Source organism: Eptatretus burgeri, chromosome 10 (assembly GCF_056783735.1).
Source record: "Eptatretus burgeri isolate ZD-2024b chromosome 10, Ebu_testis_v1, whole genome shotgun sequence".
NCBI classification, from domain to species: domain Eukaryota; kingdom Metazoa; phylum Chordata; class Myxini; order Myxiniformes; family Myxinidae; genus Eptatretus; species Eptatretus burgeri.
In genome coordinates, this window is record NC_140970.1 from 8,652,681 (window position 1) to 8,666,813 (window position 14,133).

Consider the following 14,133-nt stretch of genomic DNA (forward strand, 5'->3'; position numbering starts at 1 on the left):
GACAGAAAGACGCCATGGCGTTGATGAGTCATGTCGTGCCTTTAAATCCCCTTAACATCATAGATATCTGATTTCAACACTCCCTGATGGGGGCTGGTGAGAAAGACAACGTGCTCGAGCGAGCTGCCATTGCAAAAGGCATGTATGCACCTTAGGTTGGAATTTGAAGGAACATATTGTGAATTCCAATGCACATTTGTGAATTTGAATGTCCAAATATCAACAGCTGCTGACTTGAGTGAAATTGAATGCAGTTCATGCGACTTTGAAATTGACTGCAGGTTTAAGAAAGTCAAAGGCTGAGAAAATTAAATTGAACAGCTGTTTTAGATATTTGAATGATCACATCGAGGAGCATTCAATTCCATGAAATTGAATGATCATGCAGTCAAATCGAATGCCAAAAGATGAAAATGGCTGGCAAGGTCGAAATTAAGTAGAGTAGATGGTATTTATTGAATGCTTACCCCCACACAGTCTTGAGAAGGACTTGGTGCGAACAAACTCTTCTGGTGGCAAATTTATAATCTACACTTCTTAGGTAAATGTGTAGAAATTTTACTTTGAAAATTCTGTTTTAGAGTAAATTAATTAGCCTTTACAAAGTAGCTTTTATTCTCGTTATGAAGTGTTTTCATAACTACCAACGCTGACAAAGATGCCACAATAGATCACAAAAGTATAAATGGGGAAATCGTTGAAACGCCAAATTGTACTTTGTTTTTTTTTCCACTAGCCGAGCAAAATAGAGGCTGAAGCGATGATAACAATGATTTTAATTTCTAACGCAAGGAAGTGACATTGTCTCTGGCCATAAGGCTTTGTTTCATTCACCATGTACATTCTGAGGAGGTGGGCATTATCCAAGTAATATGCTCCATATCAAATGATCATGTAACATGTGGTGAAGTTTCCATTTCTTCCGTAGAATGGTTTTTCATGTACGATCTTAACACTACAACTGCCACTTTATAACTGCTGGTAGTGATGACCGGGTACCAAGACATCCCGCTTTGATGCAATCCACATTGATCGGGCAGGTCAGGTCAGGGATTGTAGCAGCGTGTCGTGGCGTCCACTTTCCACCAGTATTCCAGGGGCCTCTGTCTGGCCATCGCCAAGGCAGATGTGTGGCCCATCCGCATCAATTTGAGATGCTGATCAACCTGCTGCAAACATTAGGCATATGGTCGGTCCACGTGACCACGTGACCAATGACATCATTATTTTTACACTATATGCAGCAATTGTGAGATTATATTTGTGAAGTGCACATCGATCAATGAAACGCTTCAAGAGAGAATGTTTTAAATGTTTTCCTTCAATCAAATATGTCTGCCAGACAATGTGACCTATCAATTGTATTCGTGAGCACCCTGATATCCCCAAGGCTTGAGAAATGTGTGTGAAGTTTCCTCTCGATCTATTCAGCTGTTCTGACGAAGAAGAATTTAAAGGTTTTATGGTAAATCCAATATGGCTGCCAAGCCATATGATCTAAGAGGTCATAGGTGGGAAGGTTTTGTTCCCCATGGTCATGCATTTAAAGTTTCTCCTCGATCTCTTCAGCTGTTTTGGAGAAAATTTTTGAAGTTTAAAAAAAAATTATGGCTGCTGAACCAGATGACCGATGATGTCATCAATTTTTTCTGTCGACCAATTTATTCCCAGATGACCCTCAAAAATTATAATCATACTGATTGGATATAGCATTCTACATATGCAATTATGACGTCAAAAGGAAGGCACCTACGACATCATAAAAACATCACCCCTATTCCACACGTTGAGTACTTTCCATGTGCCAAGTTTCATTTTTTTGCATAGAGTGGTTTCAGAGAAACAGGTTCAAAGTTTTTCCTTTTTTGTCCAATATGGCGACCACACCACATGACCAATGACATCATAATTGTCATTAAAACATTCTCCATGAGTAGTCGCACATATGGTGAAAATTTTGTGTCAAACTGATGAGCGGTTGCAGAGAAAATTAATTTAAAATGGAATAACAAAATACAGACATATGTACCCAGATTCAAAAATATTGCAGAGATTCAAAAAAAAAAAACGATTGCTTAACCTACTTTTAGCTTCGCACAAGTGGGGTAAAAATTGGGGGTGCCAATTGTAGAAACAAACCCTCAACAAGCAATAAGCCTTCTCGTGGGGCAACTTAGCTAAATATAGCACAACAATTGTGCATTTTGTGAGGAAAGCACCAAATTTGGCAAACTAGTCGCCTATCATATTATGAACAGATTTCGATATTGGGCCATCTCAAATTCAGCCGCTGATGGCTGTGGCAGCCATTTTCCAGTGCCATCAAAATTTTGAGATGGCCCAATATCCAAATCTGTTCATAATATGATAGGTGACTAGTGTGCCAAATTTGCTGCTTTCCGCATAAAATGCACAATTGTTATGCTAAGTTGCCCCACTATCACCGAGGTTGTTTTTCAATAAGCCTGTTTATTTTCACCTAGTTGTTTTTCAATAAGCCGATATGAAAGGGGGTAGTTTAATCACAACGATTTCTGTTACTCTTTTATAATGTAAACATGAAATTCAGCCTGCATATAAAGAACAGGTTTGAATGTTGCAGCAGCATGATTTTTTTTTTTGTTCTTTTATACAGAGCCAACATATATTGCTCCAGTCAGCAGTATTGTAGCACAGAGTTCCTAATAGGAATAGCCATGGTGAAAACCCGCCCACCATAAATAAAAGGCTGATATGAAATCCACAGATCTCAGCTCGAACACCAGTAGTTGATTAAAAGGTTGCAACAACAGTACAGCTGAACAAAAAGGCTGAATACCAAAATGGATCATGCGTGGGCACAGCAGGATCCAAATCAAGACCTTGAGGCATGGTCAAACGTGAATTTTGACAACACAATGAATAAAGGCTCGGTGCTCAGCTTCAAGAATGTCAACTACGATGTGAAGACTGGCAGCGGTTTACCATGTTGTCGCCAATACACCAAAAGGAAGATCCTGACGAACATCAGGTGAGTTATCAAGTCAAATAAGCATAAAAGGGAAACCTCCATGTATTTTTATAATGTTTGTTTCTTCAATATTTACATTCTTTACTCAACTGGAGCGTCTGCCTTTATTCTCAACTTGCAGTGGCGTCATGAGGCCGGGAATGAATGCAATAATGGGACCAACTGGCTCTGGAAAATCTAGGTGAGTGCCACTATCCGTAGGAAGTTCGTTAACCATAGAACAGTCACCTGAGAATAAAGTCTGCTCTTCTCTTTTTATACGTTGTTACAGCATTGCTTACTTAGAATTTATTGGCTGTACTTCTAAATATAAAACACGCACACATACACACACATACACACACACGCCCACACACGTTTTTTCATAGAAACTATTGATTATATTTCATATTTTTCATTTTAATAAAGTTGCTCAACAGGTGTGATAATGTTCAATCTTGTTTGATAGTGTAAAACTTGAAGTTCGCTTCATAGATAGAACTTTATTTAAACTGGATTTTCCTTTACTTTCAAGTAGTTTAACATCTTGAATGCAGCCAGGTTATCATCTACCAGATGTAATGTATAAAGTGAACATGTTCCAGGGGTGAGAATTGATCAGGTTGTTGGTGGGTCTATTATTGGTTGCTCTGTTTGAGGACAGTATATCTGTAGAAAAAACACCAGATTTGACAGAAAGACATGAAGAAGCCAAAAGAACTGGAGACAGATTAGAAAAAAAAAAAGCAGAGATGCTCTATTTTATAAACAAAAATTCACACACAAGTTAATTTCCTGGTACTCCTGTTGGAATTTCTTGTCAACATGGACGTCAATGAATCGATGGAAGCCAGACTTAATCCATTTGAAGATTGGCCAAACAACATTTTGTGGCATTGAGATTGAGTATCAGTGTTCAGTTGATCTCAGCGCTCGGGTGTGACCTTCAAAAAGGTATATGAAGTTTTCCATCACATTCTTGTGCTAGTCGTTGAAAGAACAAAAAACTTTTTGAATGTCACCTTAAAAAGGTTATTGAAGGTTGTGGTATGAGCAAATAAAGAAAAAATTGTAAACATACTTCAGTGGAATGTAGTTGACATAAAATGTTTCATCGTAAATGTTGTTTGTACATTATGTCCAGAATCAGATCAAGGATCTTGGATGAATGATTTGTTTGCACAGATTATTTGTTACCCTCGCTGGATGAGAGGGTATTGCATTTGGATCCGTTTGTCTGTTTGGTACTCGGGAAAATTGAAGATTTTTCAAGTATATTGGTTGGTTGTGTGCATTATTCTGCTTGTCTGTTTGTCTATCTGTTTTTATGTTTACAGCCTACAGGTCATAATTTTAAACCGATCTTCACGAAACTTTACGACATGGTGGAATTCATCATAAGTAAGAAGCATATTGTTTTTGAGGTCAAAAGGTCACCATAAGCCAAAGGTCAACAAAGTCTTCAAATTTCTAAAATCCTCAATTTTCATCCGATTGACTAGATATTTGAACAGGATTTGCATATCAGGTCATTAACTTCAACCGTCAATTATTTTGAGATCAACATTGACCAAAGGTCAACAACTTCGGTGAGGTTTCTAAAATCCTCAATTTTCATCCAATTTAATTGAAATTTGAAGATGATTTATATTTCATATCACTGAATTCAACCACCAAATTATTTTTGAGGTCAACATTGACCAAACGGTCAACATAGGCCAAAGGTCAACAACTAAGCAGGAATTTCCAAAATCCTCAATTTTCACTACATTGACTTGAAATTTGAAGTGGATTTACATATCAGGTCTTTGAATTCAAGCAACAATTATTTTAGAGGTCAATATAGGCTGAATTTCAAAATTTGTCAATTTTCATCCAATTCACTTGGAATTTGAAGAGGAGTTGCATATTTGGTTATTGAATTTAACTACCAATTATTTTTGAGGTCAAATTTGTTTTATGGATCTTGCAAGTATCGTGCGATGCATGACATCTTCTTGCTGGATTCGCGAGATATCCCTTATTGTCGGGTTTTGTGTGTGTGTGTGTGTGTGTGTGTGTGTGTGTGTGTGTGTGTGTGTGTGTGTGTGTGTGTGTGTGTGTGTGTGTGTGTGTGTGTGTGTCTGCAACACGAGGCTCCACAGCACAAACCAGCAAACCGATTTCGATGAAACTTGGCGAAAGGTGCCATATGTGCTGGGAGTGTGCGCGTTTGAGTTTCGTTGCCAAAGGCCCAGTCACACCTTGACGTTTTAGCCAGCTTATGCCGATTTTTGAGAAAAATGTCTAAAACGCTGGCACACGTCGAATACATTATGGGTAAAGGCCCGGTCACTCCTTGACGTTTTAGCCAACGTATGCCGATTTTTGAATTTTTTTTCTAAAACGCTGACACACGTTGTATACGTTATGGGTAAGTTTTGATAACATTGAGAGCACGCTGAAAAACACTGCCATACGTCGTTGTACGTTGGCTTTAAACGTTGTACTTTTCGGTTGTCCTCAAATTTTTTCATGCTTGAAATTTCACGACATATGCCGGCGTATGACTCACACGTTCCGCTACGCTGGCCACAAGTTGTATGCACTGTCTGCGATCGTTGACAGACGTCAACACATGCTACTTGTAAGTTAATCATAAGTTGAGACACGCCGAGGTAATGTTTAGCGTACCCGAAACTTATTTCTAACCTATGATTAACGTGTTGTTGGCACGTTACGCGATCGTTGCCACACATCGACAGACGTTACTTTTAAGTTACTCATAGGCTGAAAGACGTCGGTATAATGGATCGTCCTTGCGCCAGCGTCCACGGCCACAGCCAGGACAATTATTTGCAGCATTCTTCAAACTTTTCTTCGGCATGACGAGGATGTTCACACTTCGATGTCGAGCTTGGCTATGATTCCAATTGTCCATCGGCAGAGTCTATTTAAAATAGTCGAGTTTGAGCGTTTTAACACGTTCAGAAAAAACGCTTCAAATTTCCAAACCCCAGCGTCAAAAAACAAAGGCGAGTGACAGCAATTTAAATCGTTCATTGTAAACAATGAAAATGGCTGAGTGGTACCGTTTAAAAGTCGTTGAGTGTAAAAAAAATCCAATTGCTGAGCGCAAGCGTCTACTTTCAATAGTGGGGTTTGAGCGATTTAGCACGTTCAATAAAAACGATTAAAATTTCCGAGCGCCAGCTTTAAAAAACCAAGGCGAGTGACAGCAATTTAAATCGTTCATTGTAAACAATGAAAATAGGTGAGTGGTACCGTTTAAAAGTCGTTGAGTGTAAAAAAAATCCAATTGTTGAGCGCAAGCGTCTACTTTCAATAGTGGAGATGCAGCCATTTAAATCGTTGAGTGGCAGCCTATGAACCTACCCGTGGACACGCGGACGCAAGGACGATCCATCATAACCCACACCCTCCCCCTCACACTCACCTACTACTGCCAACATGAACAAACTACTACTAATACTAATACTAATACTAATACTAATACTGATACTGATACTGATACTGTTGCTGCTGACATGGACATCGACTCAAAAAGGACTCGAAAACACTGTTGGGTTCCCCTTTTATGAGCAGCATTTTTATACACCAATTCCCAAAACCGCTGGGAACACGTCTTTATATGGCAGTTGTAAGCTAGAAACACATTCTTTTTTTTTTTGTCGACCGGAAGACGTCATTGGAATACGTCTACATACGTCGATGTGTGTTGGGACTACGTAAAGAATTGGTTCAAAGCACGTCAAACATAAGTTAGAAATAAGTTTCGCGTAAAAAAGACATTACCGCGACGTGTTTCGACTTATAAGTAGCTTATAAGTAGCCTTTGTGGACGTGTTTAAGCGTCCGCATATCGTGTGTAAAACTTATCCCCATCGCATGCGGAACGTGTGTCATACGCCGAGTACGTCGTAAAATTTTGAACATGTTTAAAATTTCTTGACGTACTCTACTTACTACGACGTATGATAGCGTATTTAGCGTTGTACTCACGTATACCAAACTTACTCATACCGTATTTGACGTGCCCCCAACGTTTTAGACACATTTTTCTTAGGTCGGCATATGCTGGCAAGATCGCCAAGGTGTGACCGCGATGTTGACACTTCCATTTCTACGGCAGTTATGATTTGAATCGTTGTGCGTCAGCCTTTTAATAGGCTACGTCACGACATCGTCGGCGAGGCGTGCAATGCGCTATGCTGAAGTTAGACTATCGTTGGGCATAGGTTGTGTAGGCCAACACCAGGTTCAGCATTCGTTGGTATAAGTTATCTATAACACAACGAAACGTTCTGTGTCCGTTACTAATATGTTATGCATACAACCAACTCGTTATGAATATGTCCGAATCTTTAAAAAAAAAAACATCAAAGGTTCAGCGTAAGCCAGCGTTTTACATACATTTTGATACATTGCCATTACTGGCTAAAACGTCAAGGTGTGACTGGGCCTTAAGCAACCACTCGTTGCTATGCATCGGCCGAAAAACCGCACGTTCACTATTTTCAATACTTGTCCTACAGTTTTGAATGTGGAGAAACGAGACTTTGGAATTAAACACTTCGAGATATTTAGAAAATTTTACTCGAGCCGATTTTTGATTTAGGTTTTATTTTCTCAAATGGTAGTCCTTCAAAAATAGGGTGTCCATTTTCCGTCATTTAAGGTGTGTATGCAGTGTTTGTAAGGAACTACACCGTCGTTCCACCTTCGATCTCTCCTCTATCCAAACGTTATTGACCAAAGTGAAAAGGATCCAAAATAAATGGAATCACCGGCATTTCTGTCTTTGTGGATTTCTAATAATATGGTATAAATCAAGTGAAGTGGAATTTGAAAAACATCTTTAAAAAAAAATTATACACCCACCCCCCCTCCCCCCGTTATGTTATCGTCCGCTACACCGCCAGGTTCATCAAAAACAACCGACCAGGAAGTCTTCTTGCGCTACCCACGGTCTGGTTCGTATTTCCCTGAACATCTGTTGTTCTGCTTATGGTTATATCTATCTCTCTCTCTCTCTCTCTCTCTCTCTCTCTCTCTCTCTCTCTCTCTCTCTCTCTCTCTCTCTCTCTCTCTCTCTCTCTCTCTCTCTCTCTCTCTCTCTCTCTCTCTCTCTCTCTCTCTCTCTCTCTCTCTCTCTCTCTCTCTCTCTCTCTCTCTCTCTCTCTCTCTCTCTCTCTCTCTCTCTCTCTCTCTATCTATCTATCTATCTATCTATCTATCTATCTATCTATCTATCTATCTATCTATCTATCTATCTATCTATCTCGATCTCTCTCCGACCTCTCTCTCTCTCTCCCCGTTACGTTTTGTTTCGTGTTCTTCTTACATCCATTCTGTTTGTCGTCATCTGAGGTAATGTCAACAAAAATAATGACACATTTTATTTTTTACTTCATTCGTCCCTAATTTTACTCGAGCCGATTTTTGATTTAGGTTTTATTTTTCAAATGGTAGTCCTTCAAAAATAGGGTGTCTATTTACCGTCATTTTTTATGAGGAGTGCCAGTTGGCAAAATACGCAATAGGAAAAATCTTGCCTGGCAGAGGAACAATTGTATGTGAACCAATACATCTTGGCAATGAATCTTCGTCGGTGGATCGGTCAGAATGAAAAGCATCGTATCCAGCGCTTCGATCCTAGCGAATCCTTCGTCGCCTTCCGGCTTGTTTGTTTTGTTTGTTTGTCTGGTTTTTTTTTTCCATACAGAACGTTTGTGTTTTTGTTTGCAATCGCTTGTCGGATTGAGATAAAATTTTCTCAATCGGAGCAACTACTCATGTAGAATGTTTTTATTAATTTGGAATGGGCAAAGCCTAGAAGTGAACATATAATTCTTCTTACATTAGCTTCTTAAATATATCAAATGAAAGTCTTTTTGCGATGAAAAAATAAATATTACCTTAACATTACCTTCACAACAACTACACCGCCTAGAACACGATCTCATCTGAAAAAAAAAATCCTCAACATTACCTTCACAACGACAACTACACTGCCGAGAACAGGATCTCATCAAAAAAATATATATATATTATCTCAACATTACCTTCACAACAACTACACCGCGAAGAACAGGATCTCATCTAAAAAAATTAATATTACCTCAACATTACCTTCACAACGACAACTACACCACCTAGAACAGGATCTCATCTAAAAAAAATTAATATTACCTCAACATTACCTTCACAACGACAACTGCACCGCCTAGAACAGGATCTCATCTAAAAAAATTAATATTACCTCAACATTACCTTCACAACGACAACTACACCGCCTAGAACAGGATCTCATCTGCAAAAATAAATACGAGAAGCGAACGTAGAATTCTTCTTGCATTCGCTTCTGACTTTTATCTCTAACTTGTTCACAACTGTATATGCAATTTCCGGTTCCTTCAGCCTGGATTCGGGATCAGCGATCATATAATGTAAATCACAATTAAAAATTATTTTTTGATGATGCGGGAGATATCTTTATTAAAATCAGTGGAGGAAATATACACCATGTCTAATATTTGGGTCTTTCATGTCTCCGACGATGCCTTTATCTCCCAGCATGCATCATTCCCCATGACAAAAACCGGAAACAAAAAAAAACCAGAAGAAAAATAAAACGGAAGCAAAAGGGTCATAGGCAACAACACGGATTCACAATTGCCAGGGTATTGTGTTGGTTTGTTGTTTCCTATTCTCTCATGTGCACGCGTTAAGTAATATTCACAAGATAGAAATAAAACCCAATCGTGTTTATACACCGCACAGCGTTTAAAAACAACCGGAAGCAAAAGGTGATGGCTAACAACAGGGATTCCAAATAGCCAGGGGTATTGTGTTGTTGTTGTTGTTGTTGTTGTTCTTTCCTATTCTCTCATGTGTACGCGTTAAGTATGAAGCTCACTGCATTCGCTATAATCATGACATCATAGGTCACGTTGTTTGGCAGCCATGTTGGAAAAACGGGAAAAATTGGATCTTTTTATCTTTGGGACCACATCAAGGAAAAAATTGAAACTTGGCACATGACACGTATGCCTCATGGGGATAAATGTGATTTTTTTCATGATGTCTTCGGTGCATTCGTTATGACGTCATACTTACATATGTAAAACGCAACATCCAATTAGTATGAAAATTTTTGAGGGCCATCTAGGGATAAATTGGTCCACAGAAAAAAAAAATTGATGACGTCAATTATCACATGATTTGGCAGTCAAATTGTTTAAAAAAAACAAACAAACTTTAAACAACTTCTCCGCAATGGCTCAATAGATCAAGGCCAAGCTTTACAGGTATGACTGCTTATCAATAAGGAAGAAAATGTTCACACATATGACATGATAGGTTACATGGTTTGGCAGCCATACTGGATTTACCCTAAGACCGACAGTTACATTCTTCTCCAGAATGGTTGGCCAGATCGAGGAGAAACTTCACACAGATGTTCCCTGTCCCTTGGGTATGCCAAGGTATTCACAAATAATTGATGTCACATGGTCTGGCAGCCACATTGGATGGAGCGAAAAGGTTTAAAAACTCTTTCTCTTGAACCGCTTTATCAATCAATGTGAAACTTCACAATTATGATCTCGTAGTGATGGGGAATATACGTTTTGAATTTCATCCTGATCGAGCACATGGTCTGGCAGCCAGAATTATTTAAATTTTGGAATGTGGGTTGTTTCTGATTTTTTTGTTTGTTTGTTTTTTGAATAAGGCTCACTTGGCTGTGCCTGGATGAGTTTGAGAGTAGAGGAGTAGCAGCTGAAACTCAAATCCCATCCAGGTTCCTCCTTATGACTTCATCTTTACTTTTTGCTTGTTCAGGTTGTTTCTGATGGCTCTAATGTTGGACTATACCGATTTGTTCTTCCATTTTATTGGAATTGAATTTATTTTAGTCTCATTCTGAATTCCATTGAATAATAATTAACGTCACGGGTCAGGGTCAATTGTCCGATCAAAGCGGGGTTGCATCAAAGCGGGACATCTTGTTATTCGGTCATCACTGCCAGTAGTTATAAAGTGGCAGTTCTAGTTATGTCTATTATTAATTATGTAACCCACCAGTGCACAAACACCACACAAAATACACTGCACAAAACTATACAATCACCATACAAAACAAGTCTGGTGGTCTGCAATATGTGATTGCTCTTTTTTTTCTCTTTTTTTTTGCAGTGTTTTGCTTTTCTTTCCTGTCTAGTTGTGCGTGATTCGTTAGGCTCTTCGTGATTAGGTACGTGATGATAGTTTCAAAGGTGTGGCTCTCACACCCTGTTTTCCCATTCATGTTTATGGTGCTGCAGAGCTGCATCGATGCATGAAAGCATTCTGCCTGAACCCTCTCACCTCCAGATCTCCCCTTTCAGACTTCCACAAACCTCTTTGTGCCCCTTTTTACAAGTTTTGCACTTCTACTTCTGCCTCCCAAATCAGACTTCAACCTCCCTCTCTAACTACCCCCTTATCTTTTTCAGGCTCCCATTTATCCAGCCCTTTACTGAGGGGCTTATATTGGATGGGGGTTAATGAAAGAATGGGTGTGCTCTGCAGGAGATGTGGAGGGTTGGAGGGTGAGAGGAGAGGAATAAAACAGAGGGGCAAGCGACCTGGCTGTGAGAGAAATAGGTCTTTGTGCTTTGGCTGCATAATGGTAGATGCAAATATTGCTGAAAACTTTAGATTTTACAGAATCCAGGAAAGACAGGTGTTAAAATGGGGAACCAACCCATCAAGCAGAGTACTATTCCATTCAGCTATGGATGTGAAGAATAATGCCATTATTTGTGGTGCACATTGAAAGCACAAAAGACCACAATATCAGCAGTTAAGATGATGGGAGACAGCTGCACCCTATCTGCTCATCCTTGCCTTGTGAATAATTTTGTTCCTCAAGAAATTACTTTGATTTACACAGGATCCCCATCCAGTCAGTCTGTGACTATGAGTTTCTCATTATTCTTCACACTGAAGGAAAATTTATGCCGCAGTCACTCGTGAGCTTCATGTGATGTTTCAATACCTCCGCCACCGAAGGTGTGTGGAGGTTTTGTTGTCACCCCGTCTCTGTCCGTCTGCCTGTACACAGGATATTTCAAAAAGTTTTGGACCCATTCAGACGAAATTTAGACAGGTTCGGTGTGGGCCCTGGACAAATTGATTCAATTTTGATGAAGATCTGGATCCATGTTCAGATCCGAGAATGTTTTTTAAGTGATTCTTCACCATTGAGAGATAGGGCGAAAAACGATATATGGCATATCGCAAAAGGTTGTACTGATTTTTAAGGAAATTGGAGAACAGTTTGGGCGTGTGACAAGGATGAATTGATTTGGTTTTGGTGAAGATTTGAATCCGGATCCTACTCCGACATCCATGGGAAATTGCCCCACGTATTCACGGTTCTCTTGGCATTTTTTTTTTCACGAGCTGTGAGCATAACAGTTCTAAAACATATCTTCCACGAGCCATGCACAAAGCAGCTGGATGTGCATACAGCACGATACTGTACGTACATAAAAAACATATCTTCCACAAGTCGTGAACATGACCTGCTTCCTGTACGTGTATTGTAGCTTCGCGGGAATAACAAAGTTTTGCAGGATGTCTCTCCATGTGCACTCCAAACATGCGGTACTGTATGTACTGCATTGTTGCTTCACGGGATCAACATAGTTTTGCAGGATGTCTCACCATGTGCACTCTAAACATGTGGTACTGTATTGTAGCTTTGCGGCAGAAACATAGTTCCGCGGGATGTCTCACCAGTGTAACACGCCATTCCCCGTGAGTTACTTAAAGAATGAAAAGACTAACAGCATCTATTGATGTATCCAATAATTACCACGTCACCAAATACTGTATATATAATATATATATATATATATATATATATATATATATATATATATATATATATATATATATATACATATATATATATATACAGATGTTTGGCACCACAGAACTGTAATATGGACGAGCATAACCCGTGCTCTGCATGATATGTTGGGGTGGGTGTGTTTGAGAAAGGAACTGATGCAGAGTATCAGTAGTAATTTTACTTTAATGCAGTAAGTGGAATACGATTTCACTGTTTCAGAACCATTTTATTTACTTTTTTTGTACCATGCACCTCATATGGTCTTTGAGATAATGTAAGCCAAATATCACGTTACTCGAGCGCAGAACAAAGTCGAAGATAGCGCGACACGAAACCACAAACTCGGAAATAATATATAAGATGTGAAAGTCGGCTTCCAGGAGACGGATGTTCCGGTGGACACAGGGCAGTATACTCGGAGGGACTCTTTCAGCTCCAGGAGAAACAAAATTGCCTTTATCAATATCCTGGTTAACAGAGCATAGAGGATTTGTTCACCTTGTAATCGTCCTGCTGAAACTGACAAAATCATGAATATACTCGGTGAGAATGGTTACCCTGAAAATATAGTTAAGAGATGCATACACAAGTTTCTAAACACGACAAAAGATCGGAAGATTGGTCCGGACAAATGTCCAGTCTATATCAGGATGCCCTGGAAAGGGCAATCATCACGAAGGTTTGAAGTACAAATCTAACATATTGTGTCCAACACGTTTCCTAGTACGTTTTACCTACGGATCCCTGAGTGCGACATTTTGAATACATGTCCCAAAAATAAATAACCTTGTGCGTTGCGTAACAAACCAACAGACTCATTTGGACAACTGAACTACATTGCCGGCCCTAAACAAACAACAGGTGGGTTAGGATGTACATTTGTAATATTTACACGATCCATGGCTCAGGACCTGTGATTTGAGGAGAGAAAACACAACAAAAAGGCAACATTTGTGGATGGTCAGACGGCGTTAGGCCCTTCAAAGGTCCCTTATTTGTCGTTGAATTATTCTCTTTTCTCTCTCTCTCTCTCTCTCTCTCCCTCTCTCCCTCTCTCTCTCTCCCTCTCTCCCTCTCCCTCTCTCCCTCTCTCCCTCTCTCCCTCTCTCCCTCTCTCCCTCTCTCTCTCCCTCTCTCCCTCTCTCCCTCTCTCCCTCTCTCCCTCTCTCTCTCTCTCTCCCTCTCTCCCTCTCTCCCTCTCTCCCTCTCTCCCTCTCTCCCTCTCTCCCTCTCTCCCTCT

General features: G+C 39.7%; 1 protein-coding gene across 1 annotated transcript in view; it reads left to right on the forward strand.

The window, feature by feature from the left end:
* The first annotated feature begins 2,822 nt into the window (after nt 1–2,822).
* Nucleotides 2,823–14,133, forward strand: part of LOC147017922 (broad substrate specificity ATP-binding cassette transporter ABCG2-like) — a 118,779-nt gene continuing 107,468 nt past the window's right edge. The window contains exons 1-2 of the mRNA XM_085899924.1: nt 2,823–3,010; nt 3,132–3,191. Of these exons, the coding sequence (XP_085756050.1) occupies nt 2,823–3,010; nt 3,132–3,191 (248 nt within the window). The remainder of the gene's footprint in view (nt 3,011–3,131; nt 3,192–14,133) is intronic.